Here is a 26,478-nt window from a genome sequence, read left to right as displayed (position 1 = left end):
AGCGGAAGTGGTGTGTGTTGGTGGAGGAGGAGGTGGCGGCGGCAACAGGAACCTGAAGGGGAAGGCTCGTGGAGTCGGGAAGAACTAGGAGCAAGATGAAGGTGAAGATGCTGAGCCGGAACCCGGACAGCTATGTCCGCGAAACCAAACTGGACTTACAGAGAGGTGAGACAAATTAGTCGGGAGTCCGCCAGGCTTGGATCTGGCCTCGGCTTCCACCGAATAAAGCTGGAGGGGAGCCTGGTGTTCCACTCTCGTTCTTTTCCTGTTCCCTTTCGCCAGGGCATAAAGCCGTTCTGATACTGGGTAGCAGAACCCTTGTCTTCAAGTCCTTTTTCTAATAACTTTCTCTAGTGGTAAGAGGGAAAGTTATATGGGGAAATGATTCCACCTCCCCCTTAACAGCTGCTGCCCCATGATTGTTCTCAGGTTCCTGTTGAAAAGTGGAACTTGAGTGAGCCAAACTCGTGGATTGAAGGATTTAACAATTGAGCAGACTTCTTTAAACCTTTCCCGTTGCTCTAACTTTTGGCTAATTTACTACTTAAAATTACGTCCTTCTGGATGTGGGAAGAGATAAAGGTGAAACGTTAAGCCATCAGTTCTCTCTTAAAAACTTGTGGAGAAGTTTGATGTGGGAATGGCTAAAGTGAAATTAATGAGCTTTATTTTTCTGTTACTGGGTGTCTTGTTCCCCCATTAACATGCTGACTGCTTATGAATTATAACTTGTGATACCTAAATGACAAGGGACCATCCATGTATGAACAGACTATTCTAAGCGAAGAGAATAACAGGTGCAATGCCTTAAGGCAGGAATAAACTTAAGGTATAAGAAAAGGGCCATGTCTTCGGAGTTTAAGGGGTAAGCCGTAGAAGGTGAGGCTGGAACAATATTTCACTATCATTGAGTCGTGGAGATTATATATATTATGAGCAATGCTAAGTAAATATATGGTCTCTGCTCACAAAATGTTTACAGGTTAAATAACAAAACGGTAATGCTTCTAAAATGCAAATTAGGTTGTGTCATTTGGACTTGACATCATCCCTACTCCTTGAACTTGGTCCCATCTTCCTCTTCAGTTTCACCAGTGATTACTTTTCCCACAACTAGCTTACATTTACTCTTGCCAGTCTGAGTGCATTTCAGTTATTCTCTGTGAGGCATCCTGTGTCACAAGCCCTTACCCAGTTTCTTTCCTAGCTCTGGGAAGCTTTCTCTGAACAATAGTCTTTCCAGACTTACCCCCTGCACATTTCCCCCCATCCTGTACACACTTAAGCACTCTCCTTCTATGCTTCTGTCACATATTTTTATACTAATATCAGAGCTTTTATTACATTGCCTCGTTATTATTGTGACTATCAGTCTTTCCCATCAGACTGAGCTTGCAGAGAGTGGTACAATTGTATTTGGTTCTATATCCTGTATTTAGACAGCACCTGGTACCTAGTAGTTGCATTATTAATGTCTGAATGAAGGAATGAGTGAATGACTGGCTGGTCACAGAATCTTGAGGTTAGGAAGTTATTAGTTACCTGATCTTGTTATTAAGGGTCTTATTTCTTATAATATCTTCCTATTTCTTTATAGTTTCTGAATGGAAGTGTTAATAGATAACAAAATGGGAAGATTGAAGTATTGGAGCTCTGTGAAACATAAAATAAGGAAGACACTTCCATGATTTTCTGGTAATTTCGGCAAGGTTTTGGACAGAGGGTCTTCAACTTTTGTATTCTCCACAGTGCTAGGCACAGTGTCCCTGATAAAGGTTTTTTGAGTAACAAATTGAATGGTTAGCTTAGGAAGACCACAGGAAATATTAAATGTGAATTATTTTATTAAGAGGAATCATTCTTATTTCAGTTCCAAGAAACTATGATCCTACCTTACATCCTTTTGAGGTCCCACGAGAATATGTAAGAGCTTTAAATGCCACCAAACTGGAACGGGTTTTTGCGAAACCGTTCCTTGCTTCCCTGGATGGTCACCGAGACGGAGTCAGTTGCTTGGCAAAACATCCGAAGAGTCTGGCTACTGTCCTTTCTGGGGCATGTGATGGAGAGGCAAGTGTCACTCTAAACGTTGATATTTTAAACTAAAAATAGTTTTATTACAAATGTTCTTCCTTTAGTTGTGCGTTACTGTGGGTTTTAACTGGTTTGATTTTATTTTTCTGTGTTCTGTTTTCTTTTAATTCTCAAGAGTAAATTCTATTTGAATTGGTAATTTCAGTAGTTTCTTATCAAAACCTAAGATATTTAAAATATAGTAACTTAAGGCTATTTGACAGTAAGTAATAAGGCATGTTTACAGTACAGATATTTAACTGAGTTTTTTTTCACAGAGGATGTTATTAACAATTCAACACTTAATTTCCCCACTCTGGCAAAGAAAGAAAACTTTGAAACACTTTAAACTAGAATCAACAGAGTATTTAACAGATTCAGTTTTCTGCTTGTTGATATTTTTATCCATAGACATTGCATTATTTTAATCTAGAGGATTTTGTTTTTAGCTGTCTGGTAGAGTGGTTTACAGCCTTTTCAGTGTTGAATTTATTTTTCTTGGAATGTACTCTTGTGCCTGAACGTTTTTTTTTTATGATTCACTGAAATTTCCTAGTATGCTTTTTCATAGGTTAGAATTTGGAACTTAACTAAACGAAAATGTATTCATATGATACAAGCACATGAAGGTTTTGTACGAGGAATATGTACTCGCTTTTGTGGGACTTCCTTTTTTACTGTAAGTATAATGCAGTTAAATCATTAACTCTTTTCAACATGTTTAAGACTGATGTAATTGAATATTTTCTGAGTTCATTTACATGGTCCAAGGCCCTTTCAGAGTTTCACAATGCAAAATAACTTATTAAAACTTGGAAAAGTCCTGGTTTTCTTTATGTAATCCAGCCTTTTCCATACTTTTTAATCTTTTTATACATAATTACTTAACATATTACTGAAATAATATTCTATAGGACACTCAGAAGTGAGATTAAAACAAGATGAGTAGGGGCTTCCCTGGTGGCGCAGTGGTTAAGAATCCGCCTGCCAATGCAGGGGACACGGGTTTGATCCCTGGTCTGGGAAGATCCCACATGCCGCGGAGCAGCTAAACCTGTGTGCCACAACTACTGAGCCTGCGCTCTGGAGCCCATGCTCTGCAACAAGAGAAGCCACCACAATGAGAAGCCCGTGCACCAAGAGTAGCCCCCGCCCGCCACACCTAGAGAAAGCCTGTGCACAGCAACGAGGACCCAAGGCAGCCAAAAAAAAAAAAGCAAGCCACTTTAAAAAAAGAAAACAAAACAAGATGAGTAATTTGTACTCCTTTGTCTGTTAGTAATACGTCATTGAAGGATTTTTGTGTGAGTATGATAAAATATACATAACATAAAATTTACCATTCTAACCATTTTTAAGTGTACATTTCAGTGGCATTAAGTACATTCATATCATTGTACACCATCACCACTATCACCTTCCCAGACTGAAACTCTGTACCCATTAAACACTAACTCCACATCTCCCACCCCTACCTCCCACCCCCGAGCTCCTGGTAATTACTGTTGTACTTTGTGTCTCTGTGTGTCCCTGTGTGTCTCATTTATTTCACTTAGTATAAAGTCCTCAAGGCTCATCCATGTTGTAGCATGTATCAGAATTTCTTTCCTTTTTAAGGCTGAATAATATTCCATTATATGTATATACCACATTTTGTTTATCCGTTCATCCATCAATGGACGTTTGGGTTATTTCCAACTTTTGGCTTTTGTGAATAATGCTATCATGTACAAATACCTGTTCAAGTTCATTGAAAGCTTTTTAATAGGGGAATGACAGAATCTAAGCTGAGCTTTGAGATTTTGACAGCAGTAAGTGATCAGTTTGGAGGCTGTTTTAATAGTTTGCATAAGCAATAATAGTCAATCCTGGGCAGTGAAAACAGTTGAAAGTTGTTAGGTTTAGAAACATTTTTATTTTGGGGATTAGAAACAGTTTTATGGAGGTATAATTGACATATAGTACAGTGTAAGTTTAAGGTGTACAGCAATGATGATGTGACTTACATGCATCATGAAATGATTATCACAGTAAGTTTAGGGAACCTCCATCATCTCATATAGATACAAAATTAAAGAAATAGAAAAAAGATTTTTTTTCTTGTGATGAGAACTCTTAGGATTTAGTCTCAACAACTTTCATATATAACATACACCCATGTTAATTATATTTATCATGTTGTACATTACATCTCTAATATTTATCTTATAAATAAGTTTGTACCTTTCACTGCCTTCATCCAGTTCCCCCTTCCACCTATGGTAACCACAAATCTCATCTCTTTTTCTATAAGTTTGTTTTTTTGTTTTTGAAGTATAATTGACCTACAACACTATGTTAGTTCTTGGTGTACAACATAGTGATTCAATATTTCTATGCATTTCAAAATGATCACCACAATAAGTCTAGTTATGATGTCACCATATATAGATACCCATAGTTATTGACTATATACACTGTACACTTACTTTGCAACTGGAAGTTCATACCTCTTAATCTCTCTCACCTATTTCTCTCATTCCCCCACCCCTCTCCCCTCTGGCATCCATCTTTTTGTTCTCTATATTGATAATTCTGTTTCTATTTTGTTATGTTTGTTCATTTGTTTTTTAGATTTCACATATAAGTGTTTATCTTTGTCTGACTTATTTCACTTAGCCTTATACCCTCTAGGTCCATCGATGTTCTTGCAAATCACAAGATTTCATTCTTTTTTTATGGCTGAGTTATATTCCATTGTATATATATAACACATTTTCTTTATCCGTTCATCTGTTGATGGGCACTTAGGTTGCTTCCCTGTCTTGGCTATTGTTAATAATGCTGCATTGAGCATAGGGGTGCTTATATCTTTTCTAATTAGTGTTTTTGTTATCTTCCAATAAATACCTAGGAGTTGAACTGCTGGGTCATATGGTAGTTCTATTTTTAATTTTTTGAGGAATCTCCATGCTGTTTTCCATAGTGGCTGCACCAATTTCCATCCTCACCAGCAGTGCACAAAGGTTTCCTTTTCTCTGCATCCTCACCAACACTTGTTATTTGTTGGCTTTGATAATAACCATTCTGACAGGTGTAAGGTGATATCTGATTGTGGTTTTGATTTGCATTTGCCTGATGGTTAGTAATGTTGAGCATCTTTTCCTGTGCCTAATTTGCCATCTGTTTGTCTTCTTTGAAAAAATGTCTATACAGAGCCTCTGCCCATTTTTTATTTGAGTTGTTGTTTTGATACTGAGTTGTATGAGTTCTTTGTATACTTTGGATATTAACCCATTATTGGATATATCTTTTGCAAATATCATCTGCCTTTTCATTTTGTTGATAGTTTTCTTTGCTGTGCAAAAGTTTTTTAAGTTTGATGGAGTCCCATTTGTTTCCCTTGCCTGAGGAAACATTTCCAAAAAAAATTAGTAAAATCGATGTTTACCTAATATCTTGAACATGTCTGCCACATACCAAAGTCTAAATTACCATAGTTTGTTGCCTTGCTTTCATTTGGGCTAAGGCGCCAACAGTTCTACCCACCATTTCTTTCAACATCTGTGCAACTGTCAGCTTAGTGAAAAGACAAGCAATGCCTTTACTAACATGAAAATAGTCTCAACCTCCTGGACCCCTGAAAAATTCTCAGGGTCCTTCAGAAGTCTACACTTCACAGTTTGACAACCTCTGACTTAATAGTTTCTGGAATTTTGTGTCATGCAAAGAAGGACTTTACCCATGCCAAGATTTAAAAATGCCTTCTCTCTAGTATTTTTTATGGGTTTTGTTGCATTTTTTACATTTAAAATTACCTGGAATTTTATTTTTATATAAGATGTCAGATTGGTTCATACTTCTTAAATGACCGATCTGATCTCACAATACCATTTTATTGTGATTCATTTTTCTCCCTAATTTGAGAAGTCATCTTTATTACAATAATGCAGTTTTTGCCATGTTTATGACCTAACTTTGTTTCTACCCTGCTCTTCTTTTGCTCTGCTCATGCTGTTTTAAATTTTATGTACTTCATGTGTTTGTCACAAATCTTTACTATAACAAGGTGGGACATAAATGCATCAGTAAATACAGTACTGGAAGAATATGGTATGTGTTATTTTTTAAACTGAGAGGTTTATAATTTGATGTATGTGTTGGCAAGTTTACAGTTTATAACTTGTTCATTATCATCATCATCATAAATATTTCTAGGTTGGTGATGACAAAACTGTGAAGCAGTGGAAAATGGATGGACCAAGCTTTGGAGAAGAGGAGGAACCATTGCATACAATATTAGGAAAGGTACAAAAATAAATTGACCCATACTTGGGCTATTAGAATTCTTCTCTTTTACCTACAGTTATTTCATAGTTTTAATTTCAAAAAAAATATAAATAAGAAATCAGAGACTTTAGGCTGCAATAATTGGCCTATTCTAAGCAACATTTAATGCAATGAATGTCCTTTGCAGTTCAAGAATTTGAACAGTTCTTCGGTGTTCATTACAGTAGGGTTCAGTTTCTGTTTTTAGCTAGAGGATGCAGTGAAACATTTCCTATAGCAAGAACATGGGAGGAAATCTGTAAGGTCAGAAAAAAATGCTTCAGCTTCTGATTTATATCATCATGGATCTTTCACAAAGCTCAGAATTTCTTACTTGAAAGAATTCTTTAGGAAATGAATAAATGTAATAGCGTGGTTTTTGTATAAATCTTACTTACATTTCTTAACATTCTGCAAATCAGATGATATAGTTTAGTTATAGCTTAATAATTCAGATAATTTGACCTACCCATGTTTTTTAATGCTTATGTTTTGATACTAAGTGAAATTATAAAATTAGAATTAATCTTTAAATATCACATCTTTAAAATCTCTTTGTCATTTCAGTATTATATTTAGTATATATTTAGGTTCTGCTTTTCAGGTTTCAAAGTTCTAAATGTTCTTTCTTTAAATGAGGGGTCCAGCCCATGATCAGGGCCTTCCTGTGTTCTAATGGTCGATCTAAGTGTTCTTGAAGGGACATGGAGGTGGGATATTAGTATGAAATGGAAATAATTTGCAGATGGTAAAAAATTAGTAATTTGTATAACAAAATTGGTTTCATTCTTGTAAAATGTCTTTTCTCTAGGAGTTCCAAAGATTTTTGAAACATTTAGTGTTACCCCTTCTCTGTGGTATTGGGGGTTAATTCTTATTATGGAAAAGTTTGTAGGACTTGCCTTCATGAATAGAAAATAATTCTAAATCTGCGGATGCTGATAAGAGTTCTTAAAAGCTTAAAGTATTGGCTAAATAGTTGCCTTTAATTTGCTTTGCAAACATTTTTTGCCATACAGTACAAAGGTAGACTTTAAGCTGCTCCTGAATAGATGAGTCGCATATTTTTAAGTAAATAATACCAAATTTATGAGATTTTATTGCTTTTAACAGTCTTAGCATCCATGCTCACCAATTTTATTGCTTCCCATAAATTTTAATCAGTTGTCTGTATCTGTGTTTCTGTCCTGGGAATCAGTACTTCATATGTTTAATGTGGAATTAAGGTTTTTAGAAATTACCTTTGTGTTTCATTAGTTGGTTCCAAGATCCTTCAATACCCAATGATGATTTAAAAATTACTTCAGTGATATGTATTCAAACTTAATTAAATACATCCCATGTTAACTTTTTTCTTTATTCCCAGAATGTGTGATAAGAAACATCACTTCTTATGGTAGAGTTTTCTCCTTTCAGTGAGGGCTTCACAGAAACTTCTTTATGAACAGGGATTTTCTTAAACAAATGAGAGTGTAGAGAAATATATTTAAAATATTCTGTAGATTTGAAGTACTAATGAAAAGACTCATCTGTAACAACATCTTTGCTTTAAAAGACAGTATATACAGGAATTGATCATCACTGGAAAGAAGCTGTTTTTGCCACATGTGGACAGCAAGTAGACATTTGGGATGAACAAAGAAGCAGTCCTATATGTTCAATGACTTGGGGATTTGACAGTATAAGCAGTGTTAAATTTAACCCAATAGAGGTAATGTTCCTTTTTGAAATATGTTCTGCTTGTTGTTTTCTTATTATCTAGTAATTTCAGCTCTGTTTAGGAAACTTTTGAATGTATGATACAAGAATTTTCTGAATTTTCATGGTGTTCTAGCATTTGGTCCATTTTCCAGATTATATCTGAGTTCTGATACCTTTGGTCAGGTCTCGACATGTTTGCCTGCAGTTACAGTCCCAGATACTAGTGTTCAGCACTGTTAAGAGGTGGGTGTGTGCATGTGCTCGTGGGGGTAGAATCCAAGCACGTACTGTCCTGTGAAACTCCAGTTTTATTTGTGCCTTCAACACTCGATGTTCCACAGATTAACATCTTTGTACCTTTAGGAAAATGTTAATTTTTCTTAACTCTCTTGGAGGTCAGAAGAAGGAGTGTTGAGCATTGTTTTCTTTAATTATTTGTACGTGGCAGGGGCACCAGTGCTTCAAAATAATATGCATGGTTATTTTTGTACTACACGATAATTAGTTATATTTTTCTTTGCTCAAAAGTCTGAACTGTGATTCCTAATTTCTTCCAGGTCTAAGGGAAGAGTTAGAGATTAGCCTACTTTTTTCTTTATAAATTTATTTATTTTATTTTTGGCTGCATTGGGTCTTTGTCGCTGCATGCGGGCTTTCTCCTTTGTCGCTGCGTGCGGGCTTTCTCTAGTTGCGGCGAGCGGGGGCTACTCTTCGTTGCGGTGTGCGGGCTTCTCATTGTGGTGGCTTCTCTTGTTGCGGAGCACGGGCTCTAGGCGCACGGGCTTCAGTAGTTGTGGCACGTGGGCTCAGTAGTTGTGGCTTGCGGGTTCTAGAACGCAGGCTCAGTAGCTGTGGCACATGGGCTTAGTTGCTCCGTGGCATGTGGGATCTTTCCGGACCAGGGCTCAAACCCTTGTCCCCTGCATTGGCAGGCAGATTAACCACTGCGCCACCAGGGAAGTTCCTACTTATTGTTTATTCAGGTCCAAATTTGGGAAAGGAGGCTTCCCTGAAGGCTAAGCTATCCCCTGGACTCCAGACTTTTCCCTGAGCTTTTCCTGAATACATAACAATTGATGAACTCATTTTCCAGAAGACTCAGTAGAGATGGCTTTTCCTGCAGAAAGAAAAGGAAATCACTGCATGTGTAAGCTGATTTTAGAAATTATCAGGAGATTATCTTGTTAGATGGTATCAGAGAAAATCCTGATCTGCAAGTTTTACACTCTTAGAGACCCTAACTAATAAAAGGAGGAAAAAGGTTAAGTCAGAGTAGCAGCGTATTAAGACTGAGGTGCTGCAGTGTGATGTGAACTTGGCTTTGAGGTGCTGCTGAGAAGTCAGTCAGAGGATGCCCTCCTGCCTCCAGCACACACCTGCATATACACTTCTGGGAGAGGCTGCAGGTCTAGAGCAGGGGTTGCCAAGCTATGGTCTGTGAGCCCACTGCCTGTTTTTGTTAAAAAAAAAAAAGTGTAACTGTAACACAGCAGTGCCATGCCCTTTTGCTCATTTATTGTTTGTAACAGCATTTGCACTACAAAGTAGAGTAAGCACTGCAGAAACCATATGGCCCACAAAGCCTAAAATACTTCCTTTCTGGCCCTTTACAGAAAATGTTTGCTGCTCGCTGGTACAGGGTATCTGTCCCTACTATATCTTCCTCACTCCATCCTCTATCTACCTTCCCTGTGTTTCCCTTGGTTGTAGAAGTGAGATATGGCATGAAGGGGCAAGCCAGCTTTGCAGAGCCAGCCCAAGGTGACACTAGGCAGAAGCAGGTTACAAACACAAGCAACTTGTGGGAACATTTTATGTCTTACTTGTGGTGGACCTAGGCTGGAACTGTATTTCCTGCCAGGATGCCTTTGCATTGACCTTATACAAGTCACAATTTTTCTCTGTATTTGTTTATTTTTAAAATGAGATTAATTATATCTTCCACTGTACTTCATAGGTTTGTTGTAAGCGTAAAGTGTGATAATATATGTGAATATTTTTAAAAGGTGCTACCCAAATTTAAGATGGTGGTGTTACTGCTATTTAAAAAAAAAATAAACAGGAGGAACAGACAGATACTGATTCCTAGTTCTCTAAAGGGTAAACGAGATCTTTTGTTTCTCTATTTTGGTGAACACCTGTGTGAGAAGAGCTGATGGCCAATTCTAAAATCATAATTAATTAATAGTGATGACCTAGCAACCATGTTTTTCAAATTTTCCTGTATAAAAACTCTATTTGTTCAGCTGTGGGTGAATGCGTGTTTTATTAACCTACAAACTGACTTAGTGGTAAAAGCAAATGGTGTGCATGTCTCTTACCCTGTATTAAACTTAATGGAAAGGGCATGTTGCTATGAACAAATGGAGTGTATTTGTCTCCTAATCATTAATAATTAATTTTCTGTTAAAATATTGAAGCCTAGAATTCTCATAAAGCCAAAAGTTTATGCTGAGCAGCGCTACATTTTACAGTATGAAAGTCAGCTTTCCGTCTAGGTAGAATTTTTTGCTTTGTTCAAATTAAAGTCTTTACTTTTAGAAACAGAACCTGGTCAGGCTTTGGAGTGACATAATGAGAAACTAAGAAAGGTTGAGAGGAGTCACTAACTAGGGGAAAGGCTCAGAGAAGTGGTTTAAGAAGGAAGGTTTTGGAAAGAACTGAGAAGAGATCGTGATGGTAGCATTGGCTTTATGAGTTTTATTTGAACTATATACACCCATGTAGTAGGAGCTAGCAGGCCATACAGCTGCTTAGTAAATAACTCTTCTAGTTCCTCTTAACGCTTGCAGTAGGAATAATAGAGGCAGAAGCCAAGAGTTGTATCAGGAACCATGGGTGAGGAGGAATGGTACTGCAGAGGGTGGGATTTGGGACTTCACTGGTAGGTAGACGGCTTATTTTCACTTAATGCCAAGGATTATGTAAGCACTTAGCACATTTATAACTGACTTACAAATAAATATTTTAAACATCTTGGAACAGTTGGACAAAGGACATGCCTAGTTTATACAGAGAGTTAATAAACAGGAAATGTTTAACTGCTAATAAAGCAATAATTTATATAGTAGGCCCTCCATATCTGCGGGTTCTGTGTCTGTGGTTACAGAGGGCAAGGGACTCGTGCATCTGTGGATTTTGGTATCCGTGGGTGGTCCTGAAACCAGTCCCCCACAGATGCCAAAGGATGACAGTATATAGGAAATATTGCCATACAGATATTATTTTTAAATGGCACTACCTATTGCTGCCCAGTTGCAGTAAAATTAATATATTTCCACATTGTAATGTATATTGGTACAACTCTTTGGAAAACAATTACTCCTAAATATCAAAAGCCATAAAATTGTTCATACTTTTTGATTGAGTAACGCCACTACTAAAATCTTACCCTTAGAAAAAGACGAGCTAAATGTATGCAAATGTTTTTTGAAGTGTTATTTATAATACTGAAGAACAGGAAACAAGTCTAAGTTGAAGAATGGATAAATAAAATATGTTGTTTTAAAATAGAATGCAGAATTATCTGTACAGTATCATCACAGGCATCTAAAGTGGGGATTTAACAGTGAAAATACTTGGCTTAGGTTGCTGAGATTATGAGTGATTCATTGTACCCTCTGAAAGTGGACTTTAATGTTATAACTTTGTATCTTAAACATAAACATTGAGGGTAATTAAATCATTTGTTCACTGAATGGACATGGTTTGCTGCCAAGCCTAGCTTTTAACTGATGATTGTTATACTTATTTTTAGACATTTCTCTTGGGAAGTTGTGCTTCTGACAGGAATATAGTACTATATGATATGAGGCAAGCTACTCCTCTGAAAAAGGTGAGTTTCAATTTGTCTTCTGCTTTATACAGTTGTTAATGCATCCCCCTGTAAGTGGAGTGACTGAAAATATGGAGCAAATGTTTTTTAAGAATTAAAAAAAACTCTTTAATAGAGGTGTCCTTAGAACCCAAAATGATCATAATGGCATTCTCTCAATTTCCTGTTGCTTGTTAGAGACCCTTAAATTTCCATGAGGTACTGTATCCTAGTCTTTGTGTCTTCCATAATGCCAGCAGATTTTAGGCATCTAGTTTGTACTTACTGAATTGGAAGTTGTTAAAAAAGTATTGCATCCCGTTACGTCAGGCCCTGTGATTATCATATGACACACATGGTATTTTATTCCAGAAGGTTTTATAACTAATTCACATAACTACCTTTATTTGTTTAGTTACATGCCAAGGGGTTTGATGTTTTATTTAGACAAGCTCTATCCTGTTCAAGGTGTCAGATTTCCCAACAGTTCTAAAGCAGTCATTCCAGGACTTAGATATCAAAGTTAATACAACCTTAAGCTGTTTCTAGAGAGGGAGAGAAATATTGTTGGTAAAGAGGGGAGTGCCATTATAAGTAAAAAGGTATAAAGTTGATTTCAGGTGCTAGAACTGAGAGAGTGCAAGAAGAGCTAGACCTTGTTCATGTGCCACGAGTCCGATGTCATAGTCCACACGTAACAGAAATGCTTTTAATATTTTTGTTGTTCCTAACAGGTAATAAATTCAGAAATATTAGGAGTAGAGTATATTCTTTGAAGTTTGAACTAGATAAATAGGATAATCTTTCCAAAGTATAGTACCACTCCAATCATTTCACTCATTCATGTGATATGGAGGGAAGATCCTGCATGAACTTTGGTGTTAGACTTTAAGCAGGTAACTTAACCTGTGTTTCTCCTGTGAAATGGTGGTATTAATAGCTACCTTGCAGCCCAATGGTAAGAATAAAACAAGATACTTAAGCATTTAGCAGAATGCTAACATGAAGTACTAGTTTAATAATAGTAATTTCTACCTCCTTCACCCCTCCATTCTCAGTTGTTAATAATAGTGCTTCATTACTTTTAGGTTGAAGAAAAGAACTGTAGCTCTCAAGGGCCTCCAAAATCTGGTCCCAAATTGTATTCCATTTATTTATTTGCTTTAGTCAGTAAGGGTTTGTTACATGTATGTCACGTTATGGATGCAGACATGCTATTTTCTGTTATTTCTCTGTTCTACCTACTAGACTATCAATGTTTCTTCTATCTTTTCTCTCCTTAATGTAGCTGTTCTCATTCAGGGGTTGTACCACCCCACCAAGTATATTTTTGGAAGTGTGGGAGGGACATTTAAGAGACTGTTACTCGCATTATTGGGCCGGCTCCCGAGAGGCTAAATATCCTCCAGTGGACAGTCACACACAACAAAAGATTATCCTGCCCAAAATGTTCCTGTTGAGAAACACTATAATATTACTGGACCTTCACAGATCAGCTCAAATCATGCTTATCTTTTGAAACCTTTCTTCTCCACTTTAACCCTAAGCTCACCATTAATTTTGCCCCTGATTTGATACTTGATTATTTGCTGCTTCACTGTTTATATTTTAACTCTTCTTATGTGTATCTCATTTTCCTGACTAAACTATAAGCTTTTTGAGGTCAAGGGACCATTTATTAAGCATTTTTATATTTTTCAGTATTTAGCACTCTGCCTTTGTGTTCAGGAAACAATTATTGATTTTCTTTTCCTATTGCATTGAGCCAAGTACTGTGCACATAATAGGTGTTTACTAAAGTACTTGCTTAAATCAATGAGAAAAGAAGGAAAGGAAATGAAGTAGGAATTTATCCATTTTAGAGGGACTTAATTTCATAGTAATGGGTTAGTGTATGCTTCTTTTCTTAGGTCATATTAGATATGAGAACAAATACAATTTGCTGGAACCCTATGGAAGCTTTCATTTTTACTGCAGCAAATGAAGATTACAAGTAAGTTTCCCTCTTTAAAACTTACTTAATTTCTATCAGAAATAACTCAGTTGTATGTCTTACTAATGAAATGTGTTTTCCTAGGTAGTATTCCTTCATATACTCTAGAATATTGCTGTTTGTTTTGCTAAAAAAAAAATATTTCCCAAATTAGAGAAGTGCTTCTTAAAAAGTATTCTCAGTTTTCAAAATGATACAGACCAGTGACGATAAACTGTGATCTGTGGACCAAATCCTGTCTGCTGCCTGTTTCTGTAAAGTTTTATTGGAGTATAGCCACATTTATTTCTGTATGGAATATGGCTGCTTTTGTGCTATAATGCCTGAGTTGAGTAGTTGCAACAGAGACCATATGACCCACAAAGCCAAAATTGTTTATTATTTGGCCCTTTACAGAAAAAATTAGCTGATCCCTGACATAGACCATATAAATAATGGCTGAATCATACATGTTTTAAGAAACTAAAAATATCTGCCTACAAAGTGTGTAGTTCTTCAGGTAGTTGATACTCATGTGGTCATGTTATCAGCTACCACTATTACTTCAGTAAGACAAAAGGAAAAATAAAGTTTCAACCTTTACCTTAATATTTGCAGATATATTATTCTGTGACTTCATGTAAAGGTGACATAGAAGCCTTATGTTCTTGACCTAGATGGAATTTTATGGTTTCTTATATACTGCTTTAAAACTTGTTGAAGCATTTGTCATCAGCTAACTTATTTTATCTTTGCAGTATCCCTGTAAGGTGGATAGGACATGTATGTTATTCCCTTTTTACAGATGAGGCTATTGATGTAGGGAGTTTAATCTCCTGATGAGGAAAGAGTGTCTTATTCATCTTTTTTTATCCAAGCATTTATTGTAGTGCTATGCATATGATGGATTCTTAATACATGTTTTTTGGGGAAGGTGGAAGTTTGTCATTAAATTGAACTTTAGATCGTCTGTATTTAAGTTCTTTGTTCTTTCCACTACTCTTATTTATGAAAGCATAAATTAGCTCAGAAATAGGATTTATTACATGATGTTTTAGTGGTACCAACTAAAAACATCTCTTATGACTTTCCTGTACTAAAAAGAAGCTCAGTTGGACTCTCATTAACTAGCAATACCAAACCACATTAATTGAAGCCCTTTTAGCCTTTTTCTCATGTAGAAATTAAAACAGAATTTACTAAAAATCAAAATTTTCTAAAACAAAACAAACCTGGTTGAGAACCACTGCCTTAGATAGGGACTGTAAAGCAGTTGTCAACTCAGAAATTTAACCTCAAAGATCAGTATGACCTTGGCTGACAATCCTGTGGTATGTTTGAAGATTATGAAAGAGAACAATGACTTGTCTCTTGATGAGAATTTCATGGTATTTGGAAATTTGTATCATTAGCATCAATGACTTTTCATAATAATCGCATTTAAAAATATTCTTTTTGAAGTGTTAGGTCTTTTTTTTTTTTGATTTTTGTTTTGAAATAATTTTAGGCTTACTGAAAAGTTACACAAATAGTACCTGTCAGCCAATTTCCCCAAATGTTAATGCCTTACATCCCCATAGTTCAATTAGCAAAACCAAGAAATTAACATTGGTATACTACTATAAACTACAGACTTTATCCCATCACCAGTCTTCCCAGTAATGTTCTTTTACTGTTCTAGGATCCAGTCCAGGATCCCACATTGCATTTGATTGCCATGTCTCCTTAGCCTGCTCACTCTGTGACTTTCTCAGTCTTCCCTTTTCTTTCATGACCTTAGTACTTTTGAGAAGGACTTTCTTGTCAATTATATTGTAGACTGCCCTTAATTTGGGCTTAACTGGTGTTTTCTCATTATTTCATTGAGATTATGCATCTTTGGCAAGAATACCACAAAATTGATATGCCCTTCTTGGTGCATCAAATCAGGGGTACATTATGTCAGTGTATCTTATTATATTACTGGTGATGTTAACCTTGATCACTTATTAACGTACTGTCTGCCAGTTTTCTCCACTATAAAGTTACTATTTTTTCCTTTTGTAATTAATGCATGTCTTTGGGGAGATACTTTGAAATTATGTGGATATCTTGTTTCTCCTCAAACTTAATCTTTGCATCTGGAAGTATTTTGATGTTGGGAGCTTGGTCACAGTAATGCTATATTACTACTGTCCATCATCCATGTTGGCTCATTTGAAGCACTGTTTTTTTAGCTGTTGATTAAGAATTTTTAAACCTCGAAAATCATGAAGTCATTGTTTTTGCCAATTGTGCGCAAAGTATAGTTTTCTAGTTTTAGTATACCCTTTGAAAAGCTGTGCTCACTCTTATATATCACTGATGGAGTATAAATTAGTGCAACTTCGTTGGAAATGATTTGTCAACTCAAAAGACTTAAAAATGCTCATGTCTTTTCTACTTATAGGAATCTATTCAGATCTAATTGAATCTATCCCATTCAATTAAAACTTAAATATCAAAAATTAAAATTTCATTTAAGAATTATTTATAGTAAAATGTTGGAAACTTTATTAATAAATAGATTTATTTAAACAAATAATTACTTTAACTCATATTTACATATGAAAACATTAAAAATATTCTCAGATTATTTAATGGATAAATGTTCATAATATGCTACATGAAATATCAGGATATAGAGCTTTATACAGTATTATCTTAATTTTATTAAAAGGTACATAATTAAATAGTATGGTGAAAAGATTAGAAATAATTACACTGTGCTAACTGACTTTCTCTGGGTGGTGGAATTCAAGGTAAGTTTTGTACTCTTCGTACTCTTTTGAAGTTTGCACATTTTCTACAATGAGATTTATGTTTATAAGGTTGAAAGTGTGTAAGTGTAATCTTAAGGAATAATAAAAACTGTTGATATTTTTCCCTATCCCTTACCTGCTGTGTAAAGAATTGAGCTATTTATTTAGATGTGCATTATTTAGCCAGCAGTCTTATTTTCACTAGTGTCTCTTAGCACTACATATGCTTTTTTTAATAGAAATTTGTATCAAATAATTAAAAATTCTTTTACAGCTTATATACTTTTGATATGCGTGCACTGGACACTCCTGTAATGGTACATATGGATCACGTATCTGCGGTGCTTGATGTGGATTACTCTCCCACTGGGAAAGACTTTGTGTCTGCTAGTTTTGATAAGTCTATTCGAATCTTTCCTGTGGACAAAAGTAGAAGCAGGTATGTTACTACCGATAAACATTTGTTTTTGTTTGATTTTTTTCCTTGTCTTGATCATTTATCTTTTTTGAAAGGTTATTTGCTTGTGTGTATATGATGGAGCTCACACCCAGGTGTTGTGACTTCGGGTACCAACTTCCACTGCATCATCTATGGGTAAAACATCAGCCTACTGGGCAGTTTCTTCATTGAACAGGATATTATCTTTATATAATTTGTTTATATGAAATCTTAGTGTTTGCCTTAGAGCAAAACCTTTTATTTTAGAATTATTTTTAAGTGTTTTATAGTAATTTTTTTAAATAAAGACTTTATTTTTTTAGAGGAGTTTTAGGTTTACAACAAAATTGAGAGGAAGGTAGAGAGATTTTTCATATATTCCCAGCCCCTACACATGCAGAGCCTATCCCATTATCAACATTCCTTATGGGGTGGTACTTTTGTTACCTCACCAGAATGTAAGATGAGCCTACATCATAATCACCCCAAATCCATAGTTTACCTAGGGTTCACTCTTGGTATTATATATTTTATGGGTTTGAATAAATGTATAATGACATATGTCCATCATGATACTATCATAGTATTTTCACTGCCCTAAAATATAGTAAACTTAAAATTTTTTTTAATTTGATAACGAAGAACTTAGATAAGGTTTTCCCTAATACAGTTTAAGAGCAGTTAATAACAATAATACCTTACATTTGTTATTTCTTACTTATTTAAATTCAGCTCCTACACACTGAGGCAAAAATAAAAAAGAGAAAAATAACAGTTTAAATTGTCAGGACCATTTTTCCTCCATCCCACTCTAGTAGGTATACGCCCTGGAATGATCAGGAGGTGGGAGATCTGAATGCTCAGCTGTCGTGTGCTCTGTTTGTGTGTCATTGTATAAGCACATTGAATGTAATTCTAGTGTTTAAGAGGTGTGTTGTTTTGTACAGCTTGGCCCTCTACTACATATTATAAGTTACTGAATGTAGTATATATTTATACATCCATATTATTATTATGTCATATGTTATTGTATTGAGGTAGTTTACAGTAAACTGTGGCATTTTAAGGTTTTCAAGGATAATTTTGACTGAATTTGATCTTTTGCTTTATAGGCCAACTTTAAAACTTAACTCCTATGTAGGATACAGCCCCTTGTATAGTTGCTATGATTTACAGAGCACTTTCATGCATATTCAAAGCAAATCCAAGCAAACTAGAAGAAATTTTCCCATAAAAAATGATAGTTAAAGGATTATGGTGGTGTTGCTCACACTTGAAGATATCACCACTTCTATTTTAACACAGCAGTAATAGTAACATTAAAATGTAAAAAAAAAATATAAATATTCTCTCTAAGATAATATATATATACATGTATATGTGTATATATATATACACACACACACACACACACACATACATACACAATACATGCATGCATATACATATATACTTGCTTGGGTGACCTAGTCTTGCTTTAGTGTAGGAGAAGATGGACGTGGTGAAAGACAAAGGGGAATGATTGGAAGTCATAGAAAAGGAAAGGAGAAAAGCAGAATCAGGGAAAAGAAAGAACAGAGAACCTGTATACTGAGGGTGGGAGGTGATGATCTGTTCTAGAGGACAACAGTGTGGAGCTGGTGAAGCAGTTTCCCCAGCTACATAAAGATTGATTAGCAGAGAATTTTTCTGGGTCCCTTCCTTCACTTAAAAAAAAAGCAAACCTAGAGAACATTCAGTTTGGTGTTGTAACTATAACAGGGTATAGAAATCTCACCATTTTAGTGCAATGATGAGAATTTTGATCATTACTTTTAATGATAACTAGCCTAGCTTCTACAGTGCTGAAGGTGTCTGAACTTTCTGAAAAACTGATGTTCATTTTCAAAGACATATCCTCCTTTTTACGGCTGAGTAATATTCCATTGTGTATATATGCCACATCTTCTTTATCCATTCATCTGTCGATGGACACTTAGGTTGCCTCCATGTCCTGGCTATTGTAAATAGTGCTGCAATGAACATTGTGGTACATGACTCTTTTTGAATTACGGTTTTCTCAGGGTATATGCCCAGTAAAACTAACACACCATTGTAAAGCAATTATACTCCAATAAAGATGTTAAAAAAAAAAAGACATATCCTCCTGACTCACCGTCTTTCTGTTCCAGCAGGGCCAGGATTAGAGTACATCTTAGCGAGCTGCCTATGGTTCAGAATTCAAGGAGTTACCCATTCTGAGGGTCATGCAAGTGCCAGCCCTGCATCTGCACCACCCTGAAAGAGATGCTTCCTTAAAGTTTATACTGTAGGCACCGCATTTGCCTCACCCTAGTCCCAGCCCTGTGTTCACACAGAGCCGCTTCTTTAGAGTCACACAGCTCTTTTTTTGGTCATAGCCAATCTGCTTGTCTAACTCCTTGGTATTTTTACTTGTGATAGTTGCATCTTTCTCACCTCTAATTTGAGGAAACCATATTAATTCCTAAACCTTTTTGTATAATCATGAATTGCTAGCAAATAATAGCATCGTCATGTGTATGATTAAAAAAGTGCTTGAATTTGAATCAGAAGCATACTGAGTGGGTGTTCTGGTGACTTTGATCTTCATTCCATCATCTCTGCTGTGGAACTCCTCCTGGGGTTGGTTCCTATATGGCTGTTACAACTAACTTGATATTCTCCAAACTGTTGGAGAAAATGATGAATGAATCATGAAATGAATGGTTTGTTGGGAATTGTTCAGTTAGACCCAAGGCAAGGCTGAGAGTTTCCATTCTTCTCACCTCTCTGGAAAATATTAAGAATCAAGACAGTGTGGCCCTCCATCATTTCTTGGCACCAGGACCTCCAAAGGTAGTAAGTAGGACAATACTTTTCTAACATGACGCATAAGCAGACATGAAGAACAAAGGAAGAGTATGAGAAATGGGAATGTTTAGGCACCTATGATCCCAAGAGCCCTGCAGCTGAGCTCCGGCTGAATTGTTCTGCAGCCAGTGTGGGCAGTTAAATGCAAGTCTAGTTAAAAGCTCAAATTATTCCAAAACTGTATGAAGTAAGGAGTTCTTATACCCCGTTTCCAGGGAATTGTCTCCTGATGTCATTTGGAGATTTTGTAATCACAATATAATATGTGTTACTTCCTGTTAGGTTTAGTTATAAATGACCCTCTGACCTTCGTCTGCTTGACAGCTGCTTCTGGTTTGTTTTTGTGGTCTGCTCTAGTTTCCTATCATTACAAACATCAAATAACACAGGCAGTGCTTTGAATGATATGTATTTTTAAAATATTTTCCTTTGAAAGATCTTAAAGTAGTTAAAGTGTATTTTAAAAGTAAATTTTGAGTAGGTTTTCAAAAAGTACAGGTAAATGAATATTTGAAGGTAAGCTTCTGTTGGGATTTCATTCAGTATTTACTTAGCAAACAAGTAAATTCAGTTGCATTCACATGGAACAATTCATTTATCTTGACTACGTATATAAAGAATTTAAGTTTTTAAATGTATTTATCCCCAAATAGTATAACTTATAATGAACTTTATGTATCTATTTTAAGTACAAGCATAAACATATCTAGAAGTTAAGAACCCTGTGTAGTTTACCATTAAGGAGGATTCTACGTTGGTTAAGTGACTAACCATTGGGTTTGTCTGGTCTAATACATGAACTGATCTAATACATGAATAGGTTATTTTTAATGCTTACCAAAGCCTAATCGAATTTCCTAATATTTAAATTCAATACATTGCTTTGGGAAAAAAAGACATCTTAAATAGGTAGAGGTTATAAGAATTGAGTCTTGTAAAAGCAGAACATTGAGAGAAGAAGAAAAAGCAGTCTGTCTCATCTACTTTTCCTTTTAATAGGATGTTCTTTCTAACCATCCTCTCTTTTAGAAATAAATTTCTTATGGTCTAGCTACATGTTCATTCAAGAGCTCAAAATGTATCTGTTAGAAACAGTGTAATAGACTAGTTTTGTGAGTGTACTTCAGAGATGTTTTTATAGATATGAAATCTATTTGATTTCATCATCACATACGGGTTTTCTTTTACTGTGCAGAATTTGCTGAGCGAGTTTCCTTTCTCTAAAGTAGCCTGTATTTTGAATCACTTAATCCAGATATGGAAACTTTACTTCTCTAGAACTCTCATCCTTTTATTTTTTCTGACCTTGTCTTTTACTTGCTTTTTAATGCTCTGCTTAACACTTCCTAATACAGTATCTTCTGTGAATTCACTTAGTATGTTTCACAGCCTTCCAAATAGGTATGACATTTGACATCTCCATTTATTAAATGATGCTTACCTCAACTCATCACTTCTGTAGCCCTCCATTTCTTTTCACATTTGTAAATCATCAGCTCTCACTTCAATTAATTGAGCTTTTTAAACAATTTGACCAAAACAGAAATCAGACATTAGGATCAACATATCAGGATGTGCTCTTAGAGTGCCATTGCATTTATTTTTCAGTGAAATGAAACCCAAAAAAAGTGTGGTGGTTGACCTTATTGTTACAAAATTACTCCAGCTTCAACATATTTTATTTGTGTTATATGCCCTCAGTTATTTTGTGATCTTTTCTGGACATCTAGTTTTGCTTAGTTTGTTTATACTTATTTTTCTTATTGGATTATAAAATCTCTGAGGGCAGGAATTTTTAATTCCTGAACACTTAGAATAGAATCTTGTTAGATTGGTCCCATAAAAGTACATTTAAATGAACTTTAATTTCTCTTTTATACTCTTTTAGGACTCAAAAATGTTATCCTGATACTTGATAGGCAGTGGTTAAAGAAAATCTGTACCAAAATCCTAAGAGTTTTAACTTAATTCCTCTTCTATAGGGAAGTCTATCACACAAAGAGAATGCAACATGTTATCTGTGTAAAATGGACTTCTGACAGCAAGTACATTATGTGTGGATCTGATGAAATGAACATTCGTCTATGGAAAGCTAATGCTTCTGAAAAGTTGGGTGTGGTAAGAGACCCCATTTTCTTTCATTGTCATAAAGCTAGTTTCTAGATTTATTGAATATCATTATATTATAAAGAATTTATTTGAAATGCGTTAGTTGTGATAAAAAAGGCTAGCAACAAAACAGGGTTGTATTGAGGTTTACTTTTTTCATGTCAAAGGCACCTTCAGAGGCCTTTGTTTTTTGTTTGTTTGTTTGTTTTTGTTGTTGGCCACGCTGCGTGGCTTCTGGGGTCTTAGTTCCCTGACCAGGGATTGAACCTGGGCCCTTGGTAGTGAAAGCGCTGAGTTCTAACCACTGGACCGCCAGGGAATTCCCCCAGAGGCTTTTGTTAATTAAAATGTTTGATCATATTTGAGCCTTCTTGTTTTTTTGTATTCTCCTTGAGGTGGGGAGAGAAGATGTAGGGACTAGAGGCTTAGAACTTAGAACGCCCATTTCTTCTGTTAAAGGAATAGTAATCAGGTAAGTCAAAGGCTGCAAGTCTCTGTGAGGTATTTCAATATCAAGGATACAGTGAAACACTTAAAAAAAATACACAGCTTCAGACTTTTAAAAAAGACTCAGTGAAAATATAACAAATATTACCATTGGCTAGCTACCTCTGGGTTGTGAGTTATGGTTGATTTTTGTTTGTTCTTAATGTTTTTCTAAATGTCTCATGTTTTCATACAGGGTATTTGTAACTGAAATATTAAGTTTAAGAAGGAAAGGTTAAGTGTGGGTTATTTTCTACTTAGCTCTGGAAGGAAAATCAAGATATGATAAGTAGTAATTAAAGATAGTTTTATTTTAGGTTTAATGATTACTAAGTACTACACTATGCCTAGGTTTCAGTTCATCATTAAATGTTCCTCTAAATCATATCATCCTTAACAGTTGTTAGACGAAGGCTAGTTATTATGGCATCAGACGCTTTCTTTTCTGTTTCAGAAGATATTTTTACAGAAAAAAAATTTTTTTGAGTGATTCATTTAAGTGCTTTTACTATGCCTAGAGTGGTCCACAGAGCCCAGCTCCCTTGGCACTGCTCTTTTTCACTTGGTGGCATCCATCTACATTGTAGGCATGCTGCCTAAAAGGAGATTCAGTGCTCGCAAACCTGGTATCACTAACAACCTTGTAAAGGGTATAGTTACATTAGCAATTTTGGTCGCACGTCATGAAAGTTTAGTTTTTTGGGGAAACATTGCTCCTAACTTTGTTGTACTGAAGCAAAATAAACACACCATTCATTAAAATATCAAAATGCATTTTTTCAGCTTACGTCACGAGAAAAAGCAGCCACAGATTATAACCAGAGGTTAAAGGAGAAATTTCAACATCATCCTCACATAAAACGTATTTCTCGTCACCGACATCTACCAAAATCTATCTACAGCCAGATTCAGGAACAGCGCGTCATGAAAGAAGCTTGTCGACGAAAGTATGTTTTGGAGCATTTGACTCTCTCTCAGTACCCTTTTCTAACTCCCCGCCTCGCGTCTCACCAAAAACAAACAAAAAAACGTGCCTTTCAAGGGAATAGTTTATGTGCTGTTGTGCATCAGAGGTGTTTTTTTGTTTTTAATTGGTGTATAATTGATTTACAATGTTGTGTTAGTTCCAGGTGTACAGCAAAGTGAATCTGTTATACATATATATATATATATATCCACTCTTTTTTAGCTTCTTTTTCCATGTAGGCCATTACAGAGTATTGAGTAGAGTTCCCTGTGCTATACAGTAGGTCCTTATTAGTTATTTGTTTTATATAGTAGTGTGTATGTGTCAATCCCAATCTTCCAATTTATCCCTACCCCCCATACCCCCCTGGTAACCATAAGTTTATTTTTTACATCTGTAACTCTATTTCTGATTTGTAGAAGTTCATTTGTAGCCTTTTTTTAGATTCCACATATAAGCGATATCATATTTGTCTTTCTCTGACTTAAACTTCACTCAGTATGAGAATCTCTAGGTCCATCCATGTTGCTGCAAATGCCATTATTTTGTTCTTTTATGGCTGAGCAATATTCCGTTGTATATGTGTACCACATCTTTATCCATTCCTCTGTCGATGGACATTTAGGTTGTTTCCGTGTCCTGGCTATTGTAAATAGTGCGGCAGTGAACATTGGGGTGCGTGTATCTTTTCGAATTATGGTTTTCTCTGGATATATGCCCAGGAGTGGGATTGCTCTATTTCAGTTTTTTAAAGGAACCTCCATATTGTTCTCCATAGTGGATATACCAGTTTGCATTCCCACCAACAGTGTAGGAGGGTTTCCTTTTCTCCACACCCTCTCCAGCATGCATTGTTTGTAGATTTTTTTGATGATGGCCATTCTGACCGTGTGAGGAGGTATCTCACTGTAGTTTTGATTTACATTTCTCTAATAATTAGTGATGTTGAACATCTTTTCATGTGCTTTTTAACCATCTGTATGTCCTCTTTGGAGAAATGTCTAGTTAGATCTTCCTCCCATTTTTTGATTGGGTTGTCAGAGGTGTTTTTGAATACTTCTCTGGGCCTTTTTCCTTTTCCTGATAAAGGGGGGAAGCAATGGTCATCTCACATGGTGAGAATTTTCATTACCTATCTTTGAGCATATGTTTAAAGGGCAAACAATGTCAGTGACTTATATCAAAATAAGAAAATGCTTCTGCTCATGCTAAAAAACTATTATAAATGGAGAATGTTTGTAAAAAATAATTTCTAACGTAGCTGGAATTAAGAGGTATTGTGTATTTTCCAGCTTAAATACTGCCAAGAACATTTGTTAAATAAAAATTTGTCTAATATGCTTCATCATAGCATTTGGAATCTAACATTTTGGCTCTAAAGCATAACGTTCCACCATCACCACCATTTCCCCTGTGGAATATTCTTCTCCTTGTAGTCTTTGAATTCATGTGAAGTGTTATAGAAATTCTAAGACAGAGTTCTTTTTTCTTTTAATTAGACTATTCAAATGATTATTTTGTTGTCTTTGGGTAGATGTTGGGGTTGAGTCACTTTTAAATATTTTAACAACTGCAGCAGGTATTTAAAGTTAGTAAAGGACACTGATAGGTAATAAGAGAAGCTAATAAATAAGTTAACAAAACTTGATTTCTAGCTGCTTTTTACATAATCTCATTGTGAAAACTTTTTTTTTTTAATAGATGGTTTTCCAATGAAAGAAAATGCCTTGTGATTTTTCTGAGGAAGTTTTCTTTGGTTAAGATGATTTCTCGTAAACTTGCTTATATTTTGTGTATTTTGTTTTATTTCTAGGGAACTGAATCGTATCAAACATAGCAAGCCTGGATCTGTGCAGAGGGTGTCAGAGAAGAAGAAACGCGTAGTGGCAGTTGTGAAATAATATTTGGTATTCCTACCAATACTGATGTCTAAGTATTTGTTATGTTTTGATTTGTGAACTCTACAAATAAAAGTACTGGCTCTAGTATAACAACGAATGTTTTAGTTGTATGTGTAGAGCTTAATCGTTGCACATTTTTGCTATCCCAAAACAATTATTTTTAAATGTGACCTGGTCGATAAGACTATCCAACATTTTATTCCTGATCTTCTTTCTTACTGCATTAAAGAATACAGTATTTACAAACTAAGTTATTTTTTGCTGTTAGAAATTGCAGATATACTTTCACTTTGATTTGTTATTTTAGACACTCTATGTTTGAATTTACATTTAAGACCAAACATCTCTTTTGTTACCTTTTAATATTACTTTAGATAATTATTGCAGTGATTCTTCCTAGGATTCCATAAACACATAGAAGAATTATGTCAGAACTTTTTTCAGTTGAATTTATTTTCTGTGCTTTATTTATTTGGATTTTTGAGACATTAAAGATGATCAGCCTACATTTATATAACTTTTATAAACAATAATTATAACATATGGTCAAGTCAAGATAATAAAACATCCTTTTTCTCAGCATTGTGACTTTGATCCATTTCTGCTAAATAATTTCACTTTAATCTCACTAAATTATAAATAGTTCTGTGTGACAAAGGTTGGTTTTTTTTTTTAGTCATCAGTTTAGTAAACTGTATTATAAATACATATAAGTCTAATTTTTAGGAAATTATAAGTTAAAAAGAAATTAAAAATCCAAAGCAAAAATATGTTGTTTAAGAATTCATATATTTAGGGACTTCCCTGGCGGTCCAGTGGTTAAGACTCCGTGCTCCCAATGCAGGGGGCCAGGGTTCGATCCCTGGTTGGGGAGCTAAGATCCTGCATGCTGCACAGCGCAGCCCAAAAAAAACCAACGTATATTTGTAGTAAAAATATTATAACATGCACAGCGATGATAAAGATCAAAATCTGGAGAGTGGGAGAAGGGTACAGTCAGAGTGGGATACACAGGAGATTTCAACTCTTTTGATAAGGTTTTTTTTAATATATAAAT

General features: G+C 35.4%; 1 protein-coding gene across 1 annotated transcript; it reads left to right on the top strand.

The window, feature by feature from the left end:
• Positions 1 to 3: 3 nt before the first annotated feature.
• DCAF13 (DDB1 and CUL4 associated factor 13) lies at positions 4 to 25,518 on the top strand. Its single transcript, XM_059901952.1, has 11 exons — positions 4 to 165; positions 1,871 to 2,070; positions 2,645 to 2,752; positions 6,271 to 6,360; positions 7,937 to 8,092; positions 11,840 to 11,917; positions 13,807 to 13,889; positions 16,923 to 17,087; positions 21,941 to 22,076; positions 23,337 to 23,500; positions 25,334 to 25,518. Exons 1-11 carry the CDS (start codon positions 96 to 98, stop codon positions 25,419 to 25,421), a joined length of 1,338 nt encoding a protein of 445 aa, XP_059757935.1. The 5' UTR covers positions 4 to 95; the 3' UTR covers positions 25,422 to 25,518.
• The last annotated feature ends 960 nt before the right edge of the window (positions 25,519 to 26,478 follow it).

This window comes from Balaenoptera ricei, chromosome 17, assembly GCF_028023285.1.
Source record: "Balaenoptera ricei isolate mBalRic1 chromosome 17, mBalRic1.hap2, whole genome shotgun sequence".
In the NCBI taxonomy this organism is placed as follows: domain Eukaryota; kingdom Metazoa; phylum Chordata; class Mammalia; order Artiodactyla; family Balaenopteridae; genus Balaenoptera; species Balaenoptera ricei.
The sequence above is the reverse complement of the archived record's forward strand: the minus strand, read 5'-3'. Positions and strand labels throughout refer to the sequence as shown.